This window comes from Pempheris klunzingeri, chromosome 14 (genome assembly GCF_042242105.1).
Source record: "Pempheris klunzingeri isolate RE-2024b chromosome 14, fPemKlu1.hap1, whole genome shotgun sequence".
Classification (NCBI taxonomy): domain Eukaryota; kingdom Metazoa; phylum Chordata; class Actinopteri; order Acropomatiformes; family Pempheridae; genus Pempheris; species Pempheris klunzingeri.
Window position 1 is genome coordinate 14,460,491 of NC_092025.1, and position 27,887 is coordinate 14,488,377.

The 27,887-nt window shown below is 41.5% G+C and overlaps 2 protein-coding genes across 2 annotated transcripts in view; one reads left to right on the top strand and one right to left on the bottom strand.

Moving 5' to 3' along the window:
- The window catches only part of smg6 (SMG6 nonsense mediated mRNA decay factor), a 208,532-nt gene that overhangs the window by 55,243 nt on the left and 125,402 nt on the right, over window positions 1-27,887 (top strand). The gene's annotated exons all lie outside the window — the stretch shown is intronic.
- LOC139213283 (reticulon-4 receptor-like 1) lies at window positions 17,549-27,239 on the bottom strand. The gene is made up of 3 exons (XM_070843942.1): window positions 27,224-27,239; window positions 19,257-19,705; window positions 17,549-18,448 (listed from the first exon to the last, which is right to left on the bottom strand). Exons 1-3 carry the CDS (start codon window positions 27,237-27,239, stop codon window positions 17,549-17,551), a joined length of 1,365 nt encoding a protein of 454 aa, XP_070700043.1.

Sequence of the window (27,887 nt, forward strand, 5' to 3'; positions counted from 1 at the left end):
AGTGAACATCTTCACGCGCATGTGGGCATTTGTGAATATTTGGGTTTGCGTCTGGAGCACGGACATGTGTGTTTGCAGAACAAATGGTTTAGTGGAGTGTGCAAGCATGGCCAGCTGTATTTGGCTGCTAACCCCCCCCGCCAATCTGGTATCACCAGAGCACATTGTCTGAGTCACCCAAGTGCGTGTTTGCATGTGTGTGTTTGTGACTTAAGCTCAAACTCATTGTGAATTTTAAGAAATTGCATGAAAAGCAGTGGACTGTGTTCCTCTGAGCTCTCTTTTAAATTTTGAACAACAGCCACGCAGCAGTCACATAGCATGAAGTGATTGTGGAGAAGCTGGATGTGGTTATTGGATGCTGTAATATGTTGCCTGCAGTGGGGCCAAATATTACATCAGGCTGAAGTGCTTAAACAACAAAGACTGTTGGTGAGAACGACTATTTTCACTCACAAAAGACAAATTCGTCATACGATCCTGGACAGAACAGGGGGAAGGTTAGGTTGAAAGCCTTTATTTAAAAGGGCATACTAAAGGTTTACAATGCATAGTGGTTTCCTCACTATGGAAATAACAAAAACAGACTGATTGTATCTAGGGCGGCTGTGGCTCAGAGGTAGAGTGGGTCGTCCATCAATTAGAAGGTCGCTGGTTTGATCCCCGGCTGCTATGAATCAGTATTTCCAAGTGTCCTTGGGCAAGACACTGAATCCCAACTTGCCCCTGAAGCATGGCTTCAGCGTGTGAATGTGTGTGAAAGAATAGTCTCCTCCAACTTAAATTCCTCCTGAATGAATCACCTGCGAATGGGTGAATGAGGATGTGATGTAAAAGCGCTGTGAGTAGTCGAAATGACTAGAAAGGCACTGTACAAATACAGACCATTTACCGTTTTGTACTGCTATGACCTTAGTCTACCATATAAAGAAAATCAAAATATCATAGAAACATAATAGTAAAAACTATTTTTCTCACTGAAGTCTAAGTATGTGACTTCTGAAATTGTGCACAAACATGCAGCCCAGCAGCTTACTCCACATCTGTTTGTATGTCCCTGCAGAGGCAATAAATCAAGGGATACAAGAAGAGTCAGAGTACACAAGAGAGCAACAAATCATAGCTTCATCCTGTTGTTGCCTGTTTTGAAACTATTTTAAACAGACATTTGTTCAAGGACACAAAGAATCCACAAAGTTTAAACCTGATGTTAACTGATATTTTGGGGTTTACACTCACTAAACACAACACTGAAATATTATCACCGTCTAAGCTGACATTGTGTTAATTACTTGCAGTAGGGGCCTCTCAGATGCCATTTTCAATGACATGTTCAAAAGCGAATGTGACGCTGTTGTGAGGCATGTGAGTAACTGGTGGGTTGGAATGAAGGATGAAAGTGGTGCAGCTCGTGTTTTGCACACGTTTTTAGACACATTTGAATGGCCCCTTACACATCGAGCACATGCTGTGGTGTAGATCCAGAATCTATAATGGTACAGCGCATCGCTATCACTAGTATTTCATGTCTCTTATCAGCTGGTTCTCTCTACCAGTTTTTCAGCAAATATATGCACCACTATGTTCAGCAGCTAGTGTGCTCAGCTTGTTTTTTGAGCTTTTGCACTGAACATAGATGCCTGCTGCAGCTGAAAGCAATGCTGATAAGTGTGAGAGTGAACCCACAAAGCAAGTTGTGCACCGCAAAACCAAAACAATGAGTTAAAAATGCTGAGGTGTTCTGTAGATCTGAGGCGATAGTAATAATTCATCACTCCGAGCAACCCCTGTCATGTACACATGGTTTTTTGATCCCTTGTTGATAGGTAGTATATAAAAACACTGAGTATAGCAGTGGGCAGCACCGTGGTGCAGTGGTTATCACTGTTGACTCAGACCAAAGACATTCAGGTTAAGTTAACTGGTGACTCTAAATTGCCGGTAGGTGTGCGTGTGAATCATTGTCTGTCTCTATGTGTGATGTGTGATTGACTGGCGACCAGTCCGGGGTGTACACCACCTCTGAGACAATGTCAGCTGGGATTGGCTCCAGCCCCCTGCGACCCTTTAGGATTAGCGCATAGATAATGGATGGATGGATGGATGGATGGATGGATGGATGGATGGATGGATGGAGTACAGCAGTATTTAAATAAATTGACAACATCAACTGCATCATAATACTCATTATGGACCCGTATTTTTGGCTTGCACATAAGTGCACCTTCTCAAATTTATGCACACCTGAAGGTGCTGGAATCCAAAGACTGAATATGAACACTTTGTTGATTTCAAAACTAAAAAGGATACTCACACTATGAACAATCAGTCAAGTCACTCACTATGCAAATTTCAGAAGTTTTTCACAGAAGTTTGTTTCCCTTTGTTTTTTTGTTGAAAAGGTCATTAGAAGCTCGTTAATTGCCTGAAAAGAAGCCTCGGGTTAGGTACAGATTTGTTTTTGCCAAAACATGAACTCATGTCTTATATTTTATCAAAAAAACATTATTTTAAGCATTTTTAACCCCTTACTGCCAATTAACAACGCAACTACTGCAAGATTATAAACCAATGTATGAGTGTATCATTCATGCTCAAAATATTGCATGTTAATGCATTATGTAGCCCATGTTGGAAAAGAAAACTTCTACAACACTTTCTACCATTGAACTATATAAAGTTCATGGCAACTTCTATCGATGCCATCAAAGCAACTTTGTCACAGCAGAGCATAGTATGTCTCACATAGTAACAAGGAGGAGAGGAGGTGATTTACAGGAGGAGGAGAGTAGGAAGTGATAGATCTAAGGAAGCCACAGTAGAAGAAAGGATGGGAGGAATCCACACAGAGGGATGAAGAAGGAGTGACAGGGTGACATGGATGGGTGTTGCACCCTCCTCCAGTCTATTGGTTTTACAGTGATGAAAGTGTCAGTAGCCAAGACAGTTATCTACGATGCACAGGAGGAGGTAGAAAAACAGTGAGAGAAGAAGAAGAAATGAGGAGAGGAGAGGAACGAGAGAGAGAGAAAGAGAGCTGACAGAGCAGGAGAAACCGTGAGGATGAGGTAAGAGTGTGAGGGTGGGAGGAAAGAGAGGAACAGCAGGAGGTATAAACACTTCGAATGTGAATCATAGGCATCTGGCAGAGAAGGGGAGGTGGGGGACTGAGATGTGAGACATAAGGAGAGGTGACAGAGTTAGCGAGTGGGTGAGTGAGACAAAAGTAGGCAGAATGATGGAGAAAATGAGATGTAGAGGTGGTTTGATGGAGGGAACAAAATGCAGTAAGCAAGACAGGAATGATGAGCAAAGAAAGAGAAGCAAATAGAATGTAATACACGTTAAATCAGCATGTTTATCCTTATGTCCTTCTTCATGACTTTCTTGTTTATTTGGTTAGAGCTTGTAAGGGTGATGGGCTTTCTCTGCTCGGATGTGTCTGAGTGTGTGTGTGTGTGTGTGTGTGTGTGTGTGTGTGTGTGTGTGTGTGTGTGTGTGTGTGTGAGCAGGCAGGAGGGAGGAAGAGAGTGAAATGTGACAAATCTTGTCAACTCGCTGTCCTCCCACATAATCTGCTGACAGCTTTTCTGTCCGGTATAAAAAAATAAAAAATAAAAAAAAAATTCAATTCCATCATTTTTCTTCAGATATTAATGGGCTCTTGGATGGGGAGCAGAGAAAAGCTTTAGAGAGAAACAGTGAGTGACAATGAGCAGTGAATCGCTTTCTTCTGGGGAGTTTTTAGCAGGGAGTATAAGCAATTCACAGCTTCATGAACCAGCAACGTTATGGATAGATTCCCCCCTGTTTCTGGAGATTTCATTCTGTAGGATTCAGTCAGGCTTTTGCATACAATGAAGAAAGTTGAGGCATGTTGTGACAGCTGTGCATGAGTCACTTTTAAACTCGTACAAGCACTGTTGCCCATGTTTTAGGAGCAAGGATTGCAGGGAAGCTTAAACTACAAAGGTTTGCTTGTAGGCTCTGCTTCTAACGCTCCTCTTTTAACTCCGGTTCGATTCAGGTTCGACTTCATCATAAGAAGAGCTACAGTTTGTTGCCAAACCAATATTATGTTTTCTTTCATGGCGTTTTATAATTTGGGTCTACATAGAGTGGCACTAATGCAATAATGGATTAACTTTGCCAAGTACAGGGACAGGAAACCACTCATGTCAAAGGGTTGTTTTGACCCAAAGTTCGTGTTTCTGTCTATTTTACTCTTGGGTTATTTACCCAAACTAAAACATGACATCATTTTTAATTTTTATAATATACTCTGGCTCTTTTTGCACTCATGTCACATTTTATTTTGGTTGTTAATTATACACTCAAAAACATGTAACCCAACTTTAACCCCATCACAGGGTTGGTTTGAACCAGATGCGAGAGTTTCACCATTTCACCACCTTTTTTGAAATATCTTAGTAAATGCAGAGTTTTAAAGAAGTTGCTGCTTTTATTGTGGAAGCCTATGAGAAAGGTGAAATCTTATCTGCTTCCAAAAAAAAAAGCTGCATTTCATTTCATTCGGGCTGAATGAAACATGTGATGTGTGAACCTCTGATCACAAGAGATGAATGTAGAAAGTCTGACAATGGAAGAGCACAAAGAGCAACAACCTAGCACTTTTTAAAAAAAAAAAAGTATGTTTATCCTTTGCAGTTGTGAGTTTTATATCCTCATACCTTTGTGCAACAAACAATACATTTGTGACAGTTTTAAGGTAAAAGCTTGTTGTGTAACATTATACCAAAATAACCATATTTTGTTGAAAAAAAAAAAAGACTTACACATACACACAAGCTCCTTATTCGCCATGCAGCTAGCTGTAGCACCCATAGTACCCATAGAACTGCCACTGATGAAATATATACTGTAGCATGAGAACAGCCTCTCTGTAAAGGCAGATTGTGGTGACATATTGATCTTTATGAATAGACACATGTGGCCTCACTGGGATGTTTAGGAGTGAGCTGTGGTGGTGGGCTTGACGTGGGACAGACAGGGAAATTAGCTTAAGTGAGTAATTAAGTAAGTAATTTAAGGTTTTGTGGAGGTCACACTACTAAACACAGGTCATTTAAGGCATTTAAACAAGCTGGTTTTCTGGCATTTCACCCCTGAATTCACAGTTTTTAAAGTTGGAAAAATCGTCTTCTTCCCCACTGTCTAATGATACTATATATATATATTCTGTATCAGCTTGTTCCCACTGTTCACTGGAGCTGCATAATGTCTCCACTTCAGTGAAATATTCAAGTTTTTTTTATGGTTGCACAATCATGAACATTTCCATCAAATGAAAGTAGTCTAGATTATTTTTATGCTAATTTCCCACTATTTCAGCCTGACATGTTTAGTATCTTTGGAAACTTTGGGATTTCAACTAGAATTTAACATGTGGGTTTGTAATAATGAATGGCTAGTAATTTGATAAATTCAAGTCAGTTTTTAAGAGCTGACTTCATCTAACTTTTTTTCTTTTTCGCTATTTTCTAACGGAGTAGAAAAAGAAGGGAGGCATCACTAATGTCTCCAGATGTTTCACAACGATGGTATGTACATATATATAATGTATATGTGATGGAGCAAGTGATGGTCTCTCAGATTAGTTGTGTTACATTTGCTTACATCCAGTAGTCTCTAACTACTTTTTTTTGTTGGTCTGCAAGTAAGCTGCCCACCAAACAAATTTCTTATTTGTAATGATGATAAATACCGTGGCAACCATCCCTGCAAAGGATTTGTCAATAAATACCATGGCAACATGTTGTCAGTAGTGTTCCTGTCTTCAGGAGTTACATGAATGCTACATCAGGCCGCAGTCTCTAAGGACCCACTGAGAAGTTGTGTGACTTGAAACTGAAGATAAACACTGCAGTCTTTGTTTTGACCAGCCCCTTGCCACACACACACACACGCGCGCACACACACACACACACACACACACACGTGTTTGGAACACACAAGGCTTAGGCAGGCTCATAAAAACAGTTTAAACCATGATGGATCAAGAAATCTGCAGCAGAAGTCACACAAACAGGGTGAGGTTATGAAGAGGAGAAAAAGATAAGGATGAGAATGACAAGAAGCTCATTTGTTTCTCCTCTATTTTCTGCTCACACCCCGCTTTCTCCCTCCTCCTGACTGTTTTGCCTGCCATTATGTGAGCACTGAAAACGTGCATTCACAAACACAAAAAGCTCAAGGCACAAGCCACCTACACTTAAGTCATTGTTCTCTCTCTCTCTCTCTCTATGTGGTTTTAATTTTCCAAATTCTTACCCTTTAATTAATAAGGGAAACAGAGAAGCCCCTAATTGAAAGCATTCCCGAGAATATCAACTACTACTCTTGAGGACTGCTCCATTTTCTCCCCCTCAACAACACAAAGCCCGACCAAAGCCTCACACTCCTCATGCTACAACATCACACACATTTCTCATCAGCATTATATTAGTTATAAATTCCACTGGATAATCTTAAAATACTAGGATGTAAATTCCTCAGACTTCTTGGTATTCCTGAAATAAGACCTTGTTGAATAAATTCATGCAAAATGAAAACTTATCTGTGCAGACAGACAGTAGACATGGCTGCAGTCAGGTCTCCTAATGGTCTCAAACTTGGCTGTGGCACTCTGCTCAGTAACTCATTGGACTACAGACACAAACTGTGTGATATGATGAAATCTCTGCTTCAAAAGCCACAAACACTAAAGACAAGCGATGATGAAATGTATGCATGTGAACGTGCTTTGGTCCAGCCATGTAAGTAACCTTACAGCCAGTTTCTGGAGCAGCCGCTCAAAACGGAGCGGTGCAGAGTTGAAACCTGCACTCCGTGCTAAGAGGATTACAGCTGAACATCATCCAGCGTCAGCGGCCAGACGAAAGTCATTCTTGACTTTAAGAAGGACAGTCTCAGTATTGTGTGCCCTGAGGCCTGATTGGCCCTTTTGTACATTAGCCCACTGCACTGTTAGATGCTCACGCACTAGCTGCACACATATATACTACCTGGGAGATTTTCCCTGGTGATGTAAACTTATATTGTCCTACTGTTTATGCCAGTTCATGGTAGGAGCTGGTCCCAGTGTTTCGGTCCAGTGTTGAACTTTGCATTCAGGAAGAAGAGGTTTAAAACTGAACATCGCCCAGTGTCTGCTGGCTTCAAATTCATAATCATTCATAAGTTTTAAAGGAGTACACCCAGTGTAATGTACTCTTGTCAACCATATGGTGCATTTGCTTCTGCAACCTGATGATCTCTACCCACTCTCTAACTGTTTGTGCTGAAGCTGTTTCAAAAGCTGCCTACAACAACAATATGATGTGCGTAGCTAAAGCCAGATATCAGACGTTTACAAAGATAGAAAGGAAAGCTCGCTGCTGTCTGAAAATAGGCTCGTTTGAAATGAGTCGCACCTCACCTGGAAAGTGGACGAGGTGAGGCTGCAGCGGCAGGGGGCGGAGACGGTTTCCAGCATCCTTCAGAGAACATACAGGAAGTCACAGAAATATTTACATCCTGTCAGATTCATCACCGCAATGAAGCTTGTCAACTGTATTTTTCATGTGTTTATTAATGCTTCTAATTTTGTAGAATAACCAAAGCCTACATAGAAAATGTATGTAACTGTCATATGATGATGAGGATAGGAATTATTGAACTAACAGACCAAATATTCACAGCCACAAGAGGCAGGGAGGAAAATCAGCAAAACTCTCTCATAATCTTTATTCATTGATTTATTTATATTTGCAATGTATTTGTATATGGCAGTGCATTCTATCCTCTGTCTTTGTGGTCTGCCTTGAAGAGCACTCTATAATTGCTTGTTTTTGCTATACATTATTTTTGTCATATATTATCTATAATAATAAATAATATATTGTAATCATTATTATTATTGTTGTTGTTGTTGTTGTAAACCACACAGCTGATGTTTGTAAGCAGATTCAATCTCCATTGCTCAACATGAGATCAATAACATTTCTGCAAACCTGGTGTTCGTGGTCATAACTAAGAGCCAATCGATCGGCGATCGATTAAGAGCAGGCTTGACTCATTGATGAACGAGCCCAACCACATGCACGATCACATAGATCGTTTATGTCACGAAAGAGTCGCCACTTTGTTGCGGTTATCCCTCGTTCTTTTCAGCCATCCAAATGACACAGAGTGGTGTCTCTTCCTTTATTAGACTATCTTTGACTGAGCACACCACACGCTAACCAAACAAGGTGGTTTGGCCACTTGCTGAATTTGGCGGGTATATAGCAGGCTGTATGAATTTATATCCATGTGTGTGAAGTCCTATGGCTGATTTTAGTCAACTACAGCAGGCTACATTTGATGGTTAACTTTTCAGCCAGTGAAAGTGACAACTAAAACTTTCACCTCTCAACAGTGTGTCAAGATATGAATGTAAGTAACTGTTAGAATTGAGTTTGACAGTTGCACTCTTTCAAGTCTGAGTTTCATTGTAAGACAACATGTGACTATACTTACTAAAGAATGCATCCAGCTGTGCATGCCATGTGCAAACTCACCTGCCAACAGTGTATTCATGTAACTCCAGGCTTGTTCCTGTGACCATGCTGCAGCTGTGTCTCCCCTCTTTGAACGTTCATATCTGTACCAGCTATTGGCTTCGACCACGCTGAGCTGCAGGAGCATCACTGCCTCACTTGACAGAGGTAAGTTTGTTATGCTCCTGAGTGGATGGATGTGTTTAGTCTGCGTTTGTCTGCTTGGTAATATGACGGCTGGTTATTTTATTGTTGCTCCAGATGTGTTTTGTGTTGGTTCGATTCTGACTGACATGGTTTTATTCACACATTTGACTTTACTGTGGAGGGTTTAGTGCGTGGTGCTGTTGAGCTGTAGGTGTTCCACCTGATTTATTTATTTATCAATGAGGGAAGGCTAAATAACGGAAACACCTCTCTGTATAATACAATACAGGACAGTAGCACCGCAAGCTCATCCAAAGTGACACCTCACAGCACATTCACACTGTTTCTCAAGATATTTCGCATTAACACTTTGTTAATATACCAAACATGAATACTTTATCAGTTTATGTAACGTGACTTTACTGTTCTTCGTATCATAATTACATCTTAACGGCTCCTGTTTTATAGTTTATGCTGCTGCTTTGATGATTTTTAATATGCTCATGGTAAGTGATTCATTACTGTATGTGCAGTGGATGTGCCTTGGTGGGTTACTGGCTTTAGGTTTATCCATATCAGTGCATCTTTTGGGGAATAACCACATGGCGTCCATATAATACCTGATGTTGGGCTCTGTACCGAACACGGTTTTGGAGGAAGTTTATCATGGCTGCGATCTCTGCTGAGCTGATCCTGGTGTGAGCTTGTGGAGAATGATGAGATCAGAGAGTAGACATCAAATATAAACTCTGTACATATTCTGTATTCGGATGAATCTAGTCCGTGTGAGTTGTCTGGCTGTGTATTGCGTGTTGTACGTGTGTGTTCATGTCTGTGTTGTAAAGCACCTCTTTAAAACGTGTAGTTTATAGGATCGATCAGCTCCTCTCAAAAGTAAAGAAAACCCACTGTAATTTATCTGCTGATGTGCACCTTTTCTAAAACTGACTCACTGTTTTAGCTTGCCACATAGCTGTCCTCAAGGTAAAAAGAAATACAGTTTAAGAAATGTGAATTTACAGAACTGCTACTGTATCTCAGATAGCTGTACTGACTTGGCAGTCTTACAGGTGGACTGTGAATGTGGAAGCTGATGAGATTTACAGGTTCGTAAATGCATAAAGTACAGTAACACCTGCTGTACTTTTGAGAGGAGCTGCTCAGTTATCCAGGTTACCAATCTGGTCTTTCTCATACCCTAGAATAATATTAAATTATGGGATGTAATAACAGCTACTGCTTTCTCAGTCTGAGTAAGCAAAAAAGATGGCACAATCCGCCAAAACTGAACTTACCCAAGCAAGATTCCTTGTGCATTCATTGCAATCACCAGGTGCCTTGGTTTGATAGGAATGTGATCTCAGATGTTTGGACATAGTGATATCATATAATATATAATATCAAACATCAAGACAAAAGTGTATCAATACAGAAGATCAACATAAGCATCTTATAAACTAAAAAGGGAACAACTTACTGCCAATGAGGTGGAAATAAGTAACAATATAGAGGGACTTATGATGTAGGAATTAAGTTGTGACAGCGTCTAGATGGCTGGTACAGGACTAAAATTGAGATGCTGTCTCCTCTAGGAATGGCTTCAAACCATCCAGCACTGCAGAGCACTCAGAAATAATAGATAAGACCCCATTACTGGGGGAGCTCTGGATAATGAAGTGTTTTTTGAAAAAAAGCAAGAAAAAATGCAGAGAAAGTAACTTTTTTTTTTTTTTTTTACATGTCTCGGAAGGTTTTTAGTGCAAGGAGCTTAGAGTATGTGGTGTCTCCATGGACTGTATTTAAGAAGTAGACGTGGCCACCATTTTGAAGCCTCAAGTTTGGCTTTATGCGTGTCGGCATCCTGGTTTTTTTGGAGTCAGAGGTGACGTCCGTTCCATGAAAACCGCCTCTGATTCGTCACATAGTAGGACTACTATGTGCTAAAGCATACCCTGGTTTATGGTCCATTTTACTCTAAATGGGACCATAATTTACTAAATGAATGTGATGCTGTATTGAAGAAGACTTGAAACTAGTGGCTGAGGCAATAAAATCATTAGTAAAATGTTTACTGAGGTAATAAATCAAGTGAGAAGTAGGGTCATTATATCATAGACTTCCACACACTTGAACTTCACCACGTGCTGGATATGAAAAAGAATGCAGGTTTAAAGCATTTCTGCATTGGCTTCACTTTTCAGATCTCAAAGCTATGTCCAATTCCTTTATACAGCCTATGAGGGTCTCATTGAACTGCACTCTTGTACTGTGGCGATTCTCGCCATGATGATGTGCTCCTTTTCACATCTTCATCATGAGGAGGATTGTCCGCATGGGTCACTGGACTCAGGAAAACACCGACGCTTGACTGGTGTCCGACTTGATTTTAGATCTTGGTGTGAATAATGTGGGACAGTCAAGCATTTTCTGAAGATGTCGGCAAACGTTAGCGTGCTACACACACTAGGGAGAAAGTAAACAGGGTAAACATTACCTTCTACACATTATCATGTTACTGTTACTGTGTATTTTCACTGTGAGCATATTAGGATGCTTATCTTAGCATGTAGCTCAACGCATCATGTTTAAGTACAGTTCACCGCTAGTTGTCTTCTTAAGGTGTGTTTAGTCCAAAATTCTTTTTTGCCAGACTCTCTCCGTCTCGTTGCCCTGCACATTATTTATTATTTACGCCCACCAATACTTTCCAAGCTCCACCAATCAATCAATGCTATTTATGCTCTCAACATAAATAGCATTGCTCTCAACAATAATGCCCTCTAACAATAATAACTGACTTCTGTCACTTCCCTTCAGATGTGTTTGAATTAACAGACATCTGTTTCAAGATTGTTTGGTTGAGGGAACAGTGCATTAAAAATGTATTTAGAAACACAAATATTGAGACAACACAGCGCAGATACAAAGTCTTCACAACATTAATCCAGAATGATGAAACATTTAATAAAGCTGCGGCAAGACTCTAAAACGTTTGATTCACCTTGCATACACAACGCATGGTGAAGACGTCAGCCGCATATTCAAATGTCATCTCCCATATTTCCTTGTGTAACTCTGTTGCTAAAAGGTTGAAAATGTCTCCAACTGTGACTGACTGTTGCCCTATTTGTTCATATGCACATGAACCTTTGTTACCCTTTAAAACTGTGATATTTGGATTTGTCAAGGGGACAGTAACATGTGGAGTCACTGAATAAAGGAACCACTCGGTGTGGCAGATTGAGACTGAAGTACAGAAAAAGCAGCCGTTGTAGGTACTAGATGTGCTCGGCCTGCAAGATCTGCACACAATCCTGCGTTTACAGACGTTTGGCTGTACGTCGGAATCTAAATTCTGTCTTTCTGTGCTCTGCATAAATTACTAACTGCAGTCTGGGACTAGGCTAATGATTATTAAAACAATTACCAGTGCTTTGGTGTAGACATTCTCCGTCATTATGTCTTATGATATTAAAAATCTTAAAATGTGATTAATGATGATATAATATCACATGATGGTAACACATTGTGAAAGTGATACATATAATCAAACTCAAACTGAATAATTCTGCACATCATATTACAGGATGCTTTAACGCCGAACAAACAAACGGAACTCACGGCACGAAGCAATTTAAGTATTATAACGTTAATTTGAAATTATATTTTATGATATGGAAATCTCAATCTTTGCACTCAAATTTGTATTTCACTTTGTACCTACACCGGCTATAAATGTAGGAGTGCGAGTGAATGCCGTGAAAGTTTTGACAAGCATTACACTTCAGTCAGATCTAGCACGGCATCGCCTTGCGGTTTCATGGCTGCACGTCCTCCTTGGCTCCATTACGGTTCAACACTTTGACCTTGTTTCTAATTAGAATCAGATATCTGCCTATAATGAGTGTAATGTAGCCTGATGGAGTTATGGCAGCGAAATGATGGCTAGTGTTAAATGGTGCTTACAGGGAGGCACTGTAAGGCATGTGAACTGGCGCGTGATGGATGCCATGCGCTTGGATGGTGATGGGAATGAAAATCAAATCACGCAGGGGGAATATTCTGCTCGCATTCTTCTCGGGACCGAGCGAATGCAACACAAACGGTGTGTGCATCAGTTTGATGGAAACATCATACATTTGCATTTCACTAAAGGTGTCTCCCATTTCTTAGTTTTCCGCTTGTTTCACAAAATCTACTACTGTTCTTTCTAGCAGTGCTTTATTTCTTTTTACTCGCTCCCCCTTGCTCTTTTCAGCTTTTCTTTTGCTGAGTCTCAACTCTTCAGGGATTCACACAGAGAAATCAATTTTGCTTGGCCTCTTTGCCTTTGGAAGGGAACATAGGCATATATAAATATTCACATGCGGCTATTTCAGATCCTCAGCTTAGGGACTGAACTAGTGGATGAGCTGTTCTCCTGTTTGATCATGAAGCCTGTATACATTCGTCTCTATGGATGATTCCTCTCTTTCCCTGTGCATCCCTCTTTCAACAACTCTTTCCTCGTTCCTTCGCTCTCTCCCTCCGCTATTCCTTCCTTCCTTTAACGTCTCGCATCCCTCTGATAGTCCCGAACAGCATCTTTACATCTTTTGTTCATTTTTGCTTCCAATCGTCTTCTACTCTCAACATTATTGCTTTTTTCCCCTTATATTTTGCCTCAGCTCTCTCTCTCTTTCATCCCTCTTTTCTTGTCATTGATCATTTCCTGTATTCTCTCCATCCTTCATTCCCTCATCCTTTTTTTTGCCCTTTGTTTTTCATTCCCTCCTCACTTATTATTTCATCCTTTGTCCCTAACTTTCATAACCTTCATCTTCTTCCTACTATTTTTCTCCTGAACGTACTTCTTCATTTCTTCTAATCCTTCTGTCTTCCTTTACCACTTAACTTTCTGCCATCTTTCTCCCTTTGTCACTTCATTCCTTCGTCCCTCATCTTCCTTAATGAGATCCTCCCTTGTATCATCAGTCTCTTTATTGTTGTATCTTAAGTGATTTATTTTTTTTATTACTTTTTATTCTCCCTTTCCTCATTACTTCGCTTCTTTGTTTCTTTCTTCCCGTCTTCCATTCACTCATCTTTCCTCCTTTAACCTTACAGTTCAGTCTTAATTATCATAAACTGGATGTGTACATTTTTATTTTAAGTCCCTTCATCATTAATAATTAAAATGTCCCTTTACCTGTGTGACTTCTCTTTTAGAAACTGATTAATATTTCATTTTCTCGCTGAGCTCATTGAGCTCTGCGCTCTCATTTAGAGGCTGCTCTTCATCACATGAGGCGTCTCTACGTGGATGAACATGTGTAAACTGCAGCCCGGGCTTCGCTTGGAGACAACAGCTCAGAGCTGATGCTGCGGCCACCCATGTTTTGCCCACCTTCTCTCCCCTGGTCGCTGGTCTGTTTAGGGCTGATAACTACTTCACGGATTTCTTTAGCAGATATCTCCACCCCTCTCCCTGTAAATCCTTGCGCTTTACTCGTTCTTTCTCTCGCTCTCTCCCATTTGTCAGCTTTGTTTTACAAACGGAGCACTGATACTGTCTCTCAGAGGCACACCTCTTCCCCTGCCCTAGCCAGCTGTCAGGCTGGATCTGCCGTGACAGTGGGCCTACTCGGTACACCGGTGGACATGCAACAATTGAGTGCTGCGTGCAAACTCGCATGCATAAATGTGAACACTGTGCAAACAATCAAAGTAGACGTAGCACACGGCAGCTCTCTATTTGACCTCACCTTGACCTGACACAAGACACCTCCCTCACACCCTCGCGGCTAATATAGCTCGACAGGTGTGTGTATTTGTGCGTGTGCATGTGTGTACTTACAGTCATTCTGATGCATATTTTATATGAGGCTGCTGAGTGTTGGAACTAGGACATGAAGGAGGCCAAAATATACCCTGGTTAAATGTGGGTGTGTTTTTCTCCCAGCAGTAGATGTATTTGTGTACTTATTCCATTACCTTTTTTACTTTTTAACCATTTTTCCTTCCTTTCAATGCCTTATCATTCAGCCTCAGGGCTCATTTTGGAGGTCTGTCTATTAGCAACACTCGCACACTTCTGCGCACAGACAGATGTGCATATGCGCTAACAAAGGGGAGGCAAACAAACACAGACCACCTCAGCCATTTGAGGACACTTTCTGTTTAATGTTATTTATAAACAGCTTTTGAGTCTGGCATTGTTTGATAACCACATACAAAACATTTGGGTTGCACAAATGAAGAGAGGAGAGGAAAAGAATAAGGAGATAGAAGGGGGGAAAGAAAGGGAGCAACGACGGTGGAGGAGAATAAGCAGACAGACGGGGAGGGAGGTGAGGAGGGGGAGGGAGGGAGGGAGGGAAAGAGACGGGGATGAATAGGAGGATAGAAAAGAATAAAGGAGGAGCAGGAGGCGAACAGTGTAGTGTGTCGTTTATCTTGAATGAGTCAGCAAAACAAAAAAAAAAGACAGAAGTGAAAAAAATGAAATAATGATAACAATCATATTAAATAAAAATAAAGTTCCAGCCCCTAGCTCCCTGTTTATTTTTTTTAGGGAACTACAGAGACACAACGGAGAGTTTCTCTTTTTTTTTTTTTCTTTTCTTTTCTTTTTTACAAAAAGTAGTCATCCTCACAGGAATAAACAGACACAATTTACATCACCTCTGGGTTCACAGCAGCACAAACAAGTTCACCAGTAGGGGTCTCTAATCCTACATGTCGGGAGAGCGACAGCAGTGACGGGCTTCTGTTCGTCCCCAAACATTTAGATAGATAGACACGAAAAGGCGGAGCCCGGCAGGAAACGCACACAAGCAGGGTACAAATGTGACCCCTGCTCTTGGATTCCCATCCAAACCACGCAATTTTAGGTTGCCAGCAAACCAGACAAATAATATTTTGTGCTTTTTGTCAGCATGTCATGATTTTAGCTTTTTTAGTAGCTAGGTCGTCCTTTGCATACAAGGGCAGCTTCTTTTAAAATAGACTCCATAACTTTGTAATGCTATAAGAAATAAACTTTTAGAATTACTGGTTGGGTATCCAGATGGCCCGTGTGTAGCTGTACAGGTTTCACCTATTGTAATCGAGCGCTTGTGACTTTGAGAGCCTGAAACAGGACTAAAGTCAAAACCTAGAAAGGATCTGAGGTGCTCCGCTCTGGGATTTGAAAGCCCTGGACTGACAGGGTTTGTAGTTTGCAGTGGGACAGGAAGGCTGTGAAGGTGATCGGGCTTTATTAGGGGTGTGTGTGCTTGAACCGCTCCAGTTCATCCAGGGCACTGTGTCCCATAGTCCTCTCTGTCCTTGTTATTTCCTGAAGAAGAATCCCGAGCCTCAGAAAGGGCTCTTCTCGGACATAGCAGCATTGAAACTCGCCAACTCTCCAACCAGGGCTTACAGATTGTCAAGTCCATCTGCATTGGAGCGCACTAAACACACCAGAGAGGACAAAAAAATAAATTCAGTGGCAGTTTGTTAGTCCCTTTTGCCCTGTGATGATCATCACAGATTGTGAACTGCTTTTTTTTTTTCCAGTTTCAGCAATTGATCGAACGATTGCAGAAGGTATATTGCGATGTTGTGGTGGCCATCAGTACTCCTCCCCGGCCTGAAGGGCCTTTTTTTCCAGCAGTTGAAACCCTCCTGTGACTATTTGGATGGAATCATCTCTGCTTGAAGGATATATTTTTTTCCATTAGCCTCCACATTATTACAGAGGAAAGTGCATAACAGTTTCTGGGAGACAGAAGTTTCTTGAGTCAGGCTCGGACCTCAGCTTTTCCTTGGCCTGCATGAGTCGACTGGCTGGTTGAGGCCTCTGTTTTGTAGCCTGTGAGGTTGAAGAGTGAATGAAACCTTCCCTTACCTCCATGGTTTGTCCTCATTGGCCACTGGCTCTCATTAGGCACTCTTACTATCTAGTGTCATTCTACCCGCATGGCTTTAGTGTTTTTTTAGTGGACACAGACTTGAACAAATAGTAACAGAAACCATTCACTCACTTTCTCATTTAAACCGACTGTGACTGTTTGGCTCTTACAATGATAGGTTAGTTCTGAATGGCTTTTAAGTGTACGGGTTGCAAGGGCAAGGGCAACAGACACCTTTTAACAGGGCTACTTTGAAGAACTGTCACTTATATAAATGTGTTTTTTTTGTTGAGTTTGAACTAAAGGAATACAGATGTGCATTAAAGCACGTTCGTCTTGCAAAGTAAAACCATTTTAATAGGAGATATACAGTGATTATAGTTATTACTGCTAAAACCATGACTCATTTTACTGCCATTTCTGTCTGCAGTATTTTGTTTCTGCAGCTTAAGGTGCCGTTGAGTGAACAGTGTGACAGTTATAAAGGACTGTGCCTTTGTCTCAGCACGAGTGACAGATGGAGGGTGTGCTGAGAGAGCACTATTATGTCAAGAGGCTAAACATAGAGACTGAGCCTTGAACTGTTTTGATCCTTATTGCACATTCCTCTTGCTATTATTTGAATAAATCTTTCGCTTATTATTGTATGTGGCTGTACAGTTTTTGTAAGTACATAAATTCAGTGAAGCAATCGATGCCACAGAGACAAATGTAAAGTTTTCCTGTTGTTTCCCTTGGTGACATCATCGAAGCAATGGGCTAAATTGTTTTCCCTGACTTCCATGTTTTGATTATGACTTGTAAAGATTCCTGCCTTAATACCGCAGGGATGCTTCGACAGTAGATATTTTTATAATGTTCTTTATACACGGTCATGTACACACACAAGTTATGCACACATGCCTCATTTAAAGAGCCAGGGCAGGGTGGTTCAGGAAAATGAATCATAAGGATGCATCACCGGCACAAAAGTGTCCACATCTTGTCTCAGCGTAGGATCACAGAGATGAGTGACAGCAGCAGAGCTGATGGTAAACAGAAAATATAATCTGCAAGTCCTGACCCTGCTTTGTTATTAGCTCTCTGGACCCCACTTGGTGGGCGGAGAGAAGTTCTGGGGATGCACTTATTCTTCCTCCTTGCAGTTGCAGATAGGTCATATTTACCTCCATCTGGAGTATAGTCTTTGTCGCCGTGTTCCTGTAATACCTGCACCTCGTTGAGACCCCCTTTTACCTTGCGGCCCCGGCGGGTACAGTTTCTGCGGCCCCCCTTAGGTGGCCGAGGCAGGGGTGAGGGTGAAGGCAAGCTGTACTGGTCCCCGTGGGGTAAGTACGGCCCCAGATGGTGGTTGTGATGTTTTCTGTCTCGATTCAGGTGATTCAAAGACTCTCCGTGCTCCATCTCCCCACCTGGGGTGCCATGTGCATGACCCTCTCCTGTCAAGCAGCTGGGTAGCTCCTCTTTCTTCAGCGTTTTTAGGTCCTTACCCACCAACTCTGGTGGTGAAACACACATCAGAGAGGAGGTAGAGCCCCTGAACCTTCGCAGCCAATCCCAAAGTGACAGGGCCTTGCAGTCACACTCCCAGGGGTTGTCGTTAAGCCGTAGATACTCCAGGGCCGGCAGTAGAGTCAAGCAGGCACCAGATAGCTCAGTCAGGGAGTTATTAAACAAGTAGAGGGTGGTGAGGCGCCGCAAGTCATGGAAAGCCTGGCGATCAACCCACTGGATTCGGTTCTGATGGAGAAGCAGACGGTCTAAGACGCCCAGACCACGGAAAGTGTTCTGGCGAAGGCTCCATAGTCGATTGCCATGCAGGAAGAGATGACTGAGGTTCAGTAGATCGATGAACAGATCGTCCTCCAGAAACTCTAATTGGTTGTCCTGCCAGGATGTAGAGCAATGACAAAAGGTAAAAAAAAAAAAAAAGAAGATTAAACTGGGGCAGAGTGCACTGCATTGAAGATCACTTTAAGTAATTTTACATTCATGCTGTATCGTTACAGGAAAGACATTCTTTGTCACAGTTGGAACATTGATGTCAGCAACAGTCTGCCCTTGTATGGCTTTTAGCTCAGTTCCAGCATCAGGTTTGTCTTATCAAACAGAATAAATTCACAATGCACAGTCAATGCAAGAAATTCAAAGTCGGCTATTAGGTGCATAATAGTCAGTGTACAGATGGTGTACAGAAAATATTTTCTTTGCCCTTTGAATGGTGCGTTTCAGGAGTCAAAGGAAGGGGCCAATAAACATGGGCAATCTACTAAAAACTAGCTGTGATTTTCTGTACATTTGACAAGCTGTTGTACCAGACTGTTGCACAATCAATTTGTAATCTTTACCCCACTCACTCAGTGTCAATATCGGTTGATTTTTCAATCAATGTTATAGATAGGACATCCTTTCCATATAATAGAAGCTTTTCTCCTCATAAACCCAACATGTAATTAATAAAATCATATACATTATCCAGGATTTCAGTTCCTGTACTGTTTATCCTACAGACTACAGAAGCTATACTGTACTGTCGTATTTTCCCTGCACTCAGTATAACCGCCAGCTTTTGATCAGCATCCAATTCATAGGAAGTAAGTGCTGAGCCTGGCTGATGGACAGATTACACCATAATGCGATTCTGGCTGCAGATGCAATATAGAGTGGAGATAAAAAGAGGCTGTTATCCATGTACCTGTAGGTAGAGATACTGAAGATTATGGAGGCGCGCAAATATCCCCGGAGGCAGGCTAATCAGGCCGCAATGGTATAGGTGCAGGGCGTGTAGCCTACCCAGGCCCAGGAAGGTGTCTGAAGCAACAGCCTTCAGGTGTTTGTTGTCTCCAAGGTCGAGCTCCTCCAGGCGGTCAAAGCCGTGGAAGGTGGACGGTTGTATGTAGGAGATGTTGTTGGAGTAAAGCCATAACATGGTGGTGGTTGGCGAGAAGTGGCCGCGAAGCAGCCGCTGGATCTTGTTGTTCTGCAGGAAGACGCGCTCGCTCTGGGCGGGGATGCCCTCGGGCACGGCATGGAAGTTGTGCGCCTGGCAGGAGACAGTGCTAGGTGAAGTGTAGCAGATGCAGTGGCGAGGGCAGGGCAGAGAGAGATCCAGGCCACACAGCACCAAGAGTAACTCCACCCCACCGTAACCTGAGCGAGGAGAGGAGAGGAGAGGAGGATGAAAATTAAACAAAGATACGAAGGGATAGAGGGAACGAGAGCGTGAGAGAAAGACAAGCAGAATTAATTGAATTCATACAGCAGAGCTCCTGTTATCAGACACATCTTAAATGAAAAACTCATTGCTCTCAGTTTACAAGGACAACAATAGGCATGGTTCAGTGCAGACAAATTACAATGCTGACACAAATCTCTTGCAAACACACACGCATGTATGCACTCAAACATTCATATATTGTCTCCTGAGCCCTTTCTCCTCACATATTTACCCTTAACCTTAACCTTGCCTACCCTTTCCTGTTATCTTAATCTTAAACTGATTCACCGCCCAAAATCTAAACTCAGGGGACCGTTTTTTCATGTTTTGCCAAAACCTTTAAATCCTTAATACCAAGAGGCCCCCTCACCACCGCACACAGACGCATAAACACTGCTCAGGTAGGCTATACAAACACTTTTTGGAGCATGGAGCGTTGGAGTGTGTGCGGTCTTGTGTTTTTGTTTTTTTTCATCGTGCTGTAGTATCACTGTCACAGAAGTACACACATTTTTATTTATGTGTTCCTGGGTTCAATCTTGATGATATGGCACACAGACACACAGCATCCTATCACACACCACACAGTGTTATATCCTTTAGTTATCCTCTAAAGGCGACAGAAAATCCATGCTTCTCCTGCTTACAAGTGAACACGCACCACACCTGTAATACATTCCCACAATAAGGGAAACCAAGAAAGCGGGATAGATGGAGAGACAGGAGGTGGAGGATGAAGCGGGAATCATCTGCAGCGTGCCTGTGAAGTGGATATTACTTTTTGTTTCCAGATTCCCCTCGTCTATTTCTTATTTATTTGATTCTTTTTTTCCCACCTTAGATAATGCCGGTATTTGATGTATTACGGGGCCGGATAGTGAAAAAGGGGTAAAGCAAGAAGAGATGAAGTAGGATCTGTGAGTCATTTCCATCCTCCCTCTGTCATCAGACAGAGGGAGGCATGATACAATATTAACATCATGTGCTGACATATGTGTGTTTTTGTGTATGTGTGTGTGTGTGTGTGTGTCAGTTACATGGACAGATGTGATGGACAGATGTCGGGTTGGCCAGGACACTGCTGCTCTGTAAAGAACAACATGTTCTGAAGTTCCAGCAGAGGACAGAGCAGTATTAGCCTGTGTGGCACACACTGTCTGTATTGCTCTGTACGCTTGTGTAACCATGTACCCGCAGGTACTATAATGTATTTGTGTCTGTTTGCTCATTTGCTCCTCTATATGTTGCATTTTATCTGAAACATATTTTGAGGCCAGTGTCTGACGAGGCTGACTTTTATTTCAAAAGAGCAAAGCAAAGATGTAACGCACAGCAGCTGTCGTCACGGCAGCCCATCTTCTGTCCTGCTGTATCAATGACAAATCAATACTGTGCAGTTTTCTTAATACTGTATGAAATTTTAAAAAAGTACATTAGACCATTGTCTGAGTCAATACTTGTTTCTGATTGGCTGTAGAGTGCCCATTCAAATGTAATATAGGACACCTACTAAGTAGGTCCAGTGAAACTGTCTGATAACCGTCCTAGATCAATCACCACACGTTAACAAGCTAACATCTAATTCACTCTTCCAAGTTTGGTTATTATGATTGACTTTGGGCTTTTTTTTTTTGTAAACTCGCTTACAGACATCGCTAGTCAGGGATTGCGGCTCTTTTGGCTGGTTTCTAAAGTGTAGTTGCTTTTTTGGGCTTCCTGCCTAGATGGCTCCTGATTCTCTCCGCCCTATCTGTCTTAGCAAGCGAAAATGCCTCCGAAAAATCCTTCCCCCTCCCCTCAATCGATAGTTTGTTTAGCTACTTTTCTAACAATGTATGCGATTAAAATATAAATTAATGGTCTCAGATTTTTCTCTTGGCAAGTGACCATGGTATAAGCGGGATAATGCCGCACGTCGGACGGTTCTCAGCCTCACCATAGTCCAGTAATTCCTGATAATGGACATCTTGTCGGGCATTATCCCTCACATACTCTACTGCATATATTGCCATGAAATTTTTGACGCTCATAATCCCCAGAGCATTAATATTTCTTACTTTGGCAACAATCAAATCTGCAGCTGTATCATACTAAGTGAAATGTTTAAATTTGCTGTATTACATCAAATGAAAATCTAATGGAGCATCATTTTATACACTTTTCAATTCACATTAACCAGGTTGGAGGATGGTTGACTAATAATATATATTATAATATATATTATAATAATAATATTAAACAATGATCAAATCACATGGATTATTTATGCTCATGCTAAAGAGTTCTTTACAGCATTGCACGTGTGCAACCATCTCCCTCCTGGCTTCTCTCCCTGTCCTCTTTCTTCCCCCATTTGCGTCCTTTAACTGTTATCTGTTTCACCCAGGTTATTTTTTCTCACGCTCTGCCCATAGGTTTGATTGGTCAAACCCTATTGTTATACGATGTAACATACAGTGTGTTTTCAGTCCCCTCGGGTATCAAAGTGATTTTATCTCTCCATTCTTTCTTCCTCTTCACTTCTCCTCTGCTTTATCTGTCCATCTGTGTTGCCCTTTGCTTCATGCTTCTCTGCCTCCTTTCTCCAGGACGTTTACACTTCCCTTCCTCCACAGCTTTATCTTCATGCACTGCTCTGCCCCGCCTGCTGTGTCTGCTAATTAGGTATAAAGCTGCTATTTGCTACTTTGTGTATGTGAGTGTATAAAAATGTGTACTGCGTATACATGTATGTATGTCCCTGTGACTTTGTGTCCTTGTGCCTGTGTGTTGTTTAGTGAGAATCACTTGATTGAGCTGTATTTTCTTGGCTTTTAAAGGAAGCTCGACTCAACCTTTGGCTTCAAGTTTGAGATGCTTTGAGCTTACAGATGTTATTGTAAAAACTGACATGACAGCGACATTTTATTATTCATCGTATATCTTAAAGTCTTCATGTTTTGGTCAAGTACCCTCTACATGCAACTACAAAAGATTCCATCTGTGAGTTAAGCATCATTTTCTTGGTTCAAACCTTAATGGCAATTGTGATTTCTAAGCTATTAGTGTAATTTTATGATGTTATTCATCAATGGGCTGTTCCCACTGGTCCCTTTTTTTTCCCTCTAACATTCAAATTGTCTTCAGTACAAGTCTGCTTGACACATACTTGTGATAATGCTTCTAGCATTAGTTTGCATTTCCAATTGCTTTTGCTTCATTTTGCCTTCTGTTTACCCCTGCAGTCTTTCTTTTTTTTATTCTCATCATCACTTTATATCTGACTTTCTTCTTCCCCACTTTGCCTCGATTATTCTTTCCAATTATATCCTCTATCTATCTGCTATTCATTGTGCAGTTTAGTGTGTACATGTACATTTGAAAAAATGAATGTCCCTAGCTGTGTGAGTACACATTCCAGGCCATCTGAGGGAAATGTGCAGATATGTCTGCATCTCTGCTTGCAGATTAACTGTGGATGTTTAAAGTTTGAAGATTGAGAGATGGAAGTGATGATATTAGATAGAGAAGCTGCTCGCTGCCATATGGCTTTGACACAGGGGGCAGCAAATCTTCCACCAGCATCCAGTCGTTCAGACGTTTCATCTATTTATCATTTACCTCTTAAAACATGGAATTATCTTTGTTCACTTGTAGTGTTAGTCTGCTTTTCATATAAAGGTGGCAAAAGAGGGGGAAAAATCTGAGCGGTTCAGTTCAGTTCAGTTCAGTTTTAGTAGTTTGGATAATACACTGTTCCCACCACCAGTGTGGGAAAATCTCCAACCCTGCACCAACAACAAATTCTTGAAACCTTGTTTTCCAACATTAAAAACATGCTTAAAAACTGCTTTTCAAACGTCTTTACTCCAAGTTACAACATCCTTGGATTTCTTCAGCAGCACAGCACTAGTGCAGCCTGGAAAGCATAAACAGACAGCTAATTGCAAATCAGCAATTAGCCAAGGCATCAAGCTGGGATAAAGCGGAGCCTCAAACCTGTAACAACTCCCGGTAAGGGCGTCAAGATACATAAAAATCTGTTTCACCAGTAATTCTTCATGATGCATTTCCCCATGTACTGCCGTTAAACAGGAAAAAGAACCAGGGTGAGTTTCCATTAAAGTAATTTGCGCCTGGTGTGAATCTCTGGTGAAGGGCTATAATGTTTTACAGCACATTTGATACCTAAACCCTCTTCAGATTGAATTATTTTTTGTGATTTTTGTCAACCAGGTGCTTGGTTAAGCATAAGAGAATTATGTGGGTTGCAGCTTGATTTTCACTTGTGCTAAATCATTTGCAAATATGATTACTTGACCATGGGAAAAGCAGAAATAGGAGCTGTCAAAAACAGTAAATATTTTTTCTACTGCTCATTTCACATAAAAATAAAGTCAAATGTAGTAAAGTAAAATGCTGCTACAATAATGCTAGACAACTGTCTATTGTTAGGTGCTGCCCACACAATCACAAACTGCACCCCTTCATGAAATATGATCTAGTTTTTGAAAAAAAATTGTAATAGAGCAGTTTCAGAGAGAAGCAGATAGAAGGGGCTACAATTTTTAGGACTAAATCATCAATAGAGCCTTTCTCATACAGAGCCGGTCAGTTGTTGGTCCCTGGTCGGTGCTTGGTGATATTACAGTCTTCGATGATTGGCCAGTGTGTGTTCGAGGGGTGGGATTTAGCAGTTATAGTAAACTTCATTGAGACCACACGTGTACTGTAAATACATACATACTGTAGTATGAGGACACCCAAACATTATATCGATACAGCATGTAATTGTTGATGACGCGCCGTAGTGGCACTAATTTGCCACTATGGTGCACGTCTGGAGGTCCAGTCAGCCACCATTGCTGCATCTCTCTCTCCCTCATTTCCTGTCGTCTCCTACCTGTCTGTCATGAAGGCTTAAAATGCCCTGAGAAATATAATCTGCTGCTACAGTATCACAGCATCCACTCTTCTGGAAAAGTGTCTCACAAGAGTTTTGAACCTTGCTGCAGTGATTTGCATTCGTGAGATCGGAGCCTGATGTTGAGAGATACGGCCTGGCTCGCAGTCAGTTAATCCCAAAGGTTTGGATCAGATCAGAGTTCAGGACTCTTTGCAGGCCCGGACCTTATGGCAAAGCAGGCTTTGTGCGTGGGGGTATTGTCATGATGATGCAGGAAAGCACCTTCCCCAAACTGTTGCCAGGATTTAAAATTAAAATCTAAAATTAGAATCAAAAAAAGAAAAAAAAAATTATCTGTGATAAGTGTTCCCCATACTGTCGTGAGTTTTTAGCTCTGACTAATGATGTTGGCACTGTAGTTTGATTGGTCCAATATCAGTGTGCGCAGGAACTAAAAATAGTCACTACATATGATGCATTAACTAGCTTCCACTTCCTGAGTGAAATAAAATTTAATAGCACAATGGGTCCATGCAATTGCTGTAAAGGGACATATTTCTTAAATCGGTAGCAGTACATAACCTACAGTGTGTTACATGCTGCATGTTTGTTTTCCATAAATTTCAACAACAACAGTTGTGTCCTCTTTTGAAACACAATGCACAATGTCTGCAATATCATTTTAGTTTATATTCCCTAATACAACAAATAGAATTGCAGTTCATTTTAAAATATCATGGCATGTATTGACCTTATCCTAATCAGAACTGTACTACGCCACACAATCAAAGATGTTTTGGTGTTCAAAATCCAGCTTGATTTGATGATAATCACATGGGTGATAATGTCCTTTTGTCCTCTGGGTTAGTATACACGCATGGCTTTCACTTTATGCCAGTAATTGTCCATTTCAGCAAGTGATGCCTTTTTAATCAAAACTCTCCCTCTCTCTCTCTCTCTTTCTTTCTCATTTTCTATGTTGCTCCCTCCGTCTCTGCGTCCGTTTCCCGCTGGTTGTTTGTCTAAATTCTCATCTTAGCTTCCCCGGATAGATATTTGCTGAAAGCTTCATCAAGCACAGCCAGGGTTCAATTACAAGAGCCATATCCCTGTTCAGTCGCTCTCCTATCCGTCCACACCAGTCATGATGTGCACACAGAAACACACTCATGCAGCGAGACGCATAAGCGCATACACATGCTGCTTGTCAGACTATCATCACAACGGCCTCCCAAGTACAACTTGGCATCTGGAGGAGACACCTGCCACTCATCCTGGCAAACACAAGGAGAAAGTAACAGAGCAGGGAATGTAAGAGAGGGAGGGAAAAGGAGATGAGGAGATCCAGAGAGGGGAGGAATGTGCAATATCATACTCAAAGGGAATGAGGAGCTCTTAAAACATGAAAGCAGAGGCAAGGGGAGAGAGGCACAGCATGGCGGTGTGGGAGGGAAAGAGAGCAGAGCGAGTGAGACTGTAGCTAAAAAAGGATGATGGGGATGACAGGAATCTACTGCAAGGCGTAGACCATTATATAGGTAGGTGTGTAAATGTCTGTCTGCTCTGCACAGAGCACAACTGTGACTTCCGATGAATTGACACCTAATTCTACGACCTTCTATGAAGTGAGTCAGATAAACGCTTACAAATTGATTACACATAATGCTAAGGGTGTAATGGTACACAAAAATCTCATTTCAGGACGTTGTCTTCGGTACAGTTGTGAAAAACGACACCACAAAACATAAAACTGCTTTTTTTTTTTTTTTTTATCAACAGTGGTTTATTACACAAACTATGGCTTTTTCTTTCAGAGATAATACAATTTTAAGTTTGTCAACCAGCTTTAATGTTGAACTGAACCCTAGTGGTGGACAACTGTAGCATGCTGCTTGGTTACAAAGGGCTGGTATGATCTGCTGGCTGAAATGCCAACAAAAGAGGGAACTTTTTGGTTTCCTCTTGGTTCCCATGCTCTTGACATGGAGTATGGTCGCATATCCGTTGCTACTATGGCGTTTGGTATTCCTTTAGCCCGGTCTGAATTGTTAGAGAGAGGCTGCTTAAATGCTATCGGGAGCTACGTTTGCACTCTATTCTGTTTTTTACTTTTCCCAGTAATGTTCATGTTCAGTGATGCCGTCTGAAATGAGCAAGCAGACAGCTGCATACCCATACATTTGCAAATGATAGTCGTCCGATCCATCCATTATCATCGTAGTCAACTGAGAATTCATGGTTTTCCCAGACAAGAGAATTAAATGATACCGGAGGACCTTCAAGCTTTGGTTTATCTGTGTTTGCCATAATTACGAGGCTGGGCTGTACTAAATTTCCAGCAATCTTTCTGTGGCGTGTGCTTAGTGGCAGCTTTTTGTGAAAGTTATGTTTTGCTAGGGGGAAAACTAAAAAAGTTTAGTGTGTGCAGTGGTTAAAGCAACACTGCATTTGTTCTGTGGACGTGTGTACCAAACAGAAGGATCCTTACCCAACTTTTTAGGTGAGATACGTTACACCCCAACATAACACACATGCGTACTCACTTGAAGAAAAAACATTTAACCACATTTAAACATCGGTTCTCCTGTGCATCCAGGTGCACACACACACATACATACATGCATGCAGGCTGCAGGCCCACACACCCACATGCAGACACACATAATCAATCTTAATTAAACAGCAGTGGCAGGATTTAACCAGAAAAAAAAATAAACAGCAAGAGCGAAACAGAGAGTGAAAAGAGAGAGAAATGAGTCAAATTTACAAAAATGGTGAAGAGGCTGATAGTGCAGGAGGGACGACGGCTAGCTCAGACACTCAATATAGATACTGCTCCTCTCTTGTTGGTGGTTGATTTAGCTTAGCATAATCCCAAAGATCATTTAGCGTTGCTCATTCAAATGGTGATAAATCTCTGGCAGAGTTAATGAGAGATTTAAATGGCGTCATTGCCTCAAAGACACAGCTGAAATATCTCTCCACTAAATAATCCTCCCCTCTCATGTAATATAGTACATAACCATCACATCCATCTTCATATTGGAGACAAATCAGGTCAATATTGCCGGCTCTGCACCACTGATCCTCTGTGGCCTAGGAATCACTATTTTGTAGTCTTGAAAGTTTCTTTTACTTAAGGTCCCACTTCTGTGACCCCCAAACAAAAACAATCAAACAAAGCTAATGAGCTAATCACTGACTGGGTAGAGAACGAGTAACAA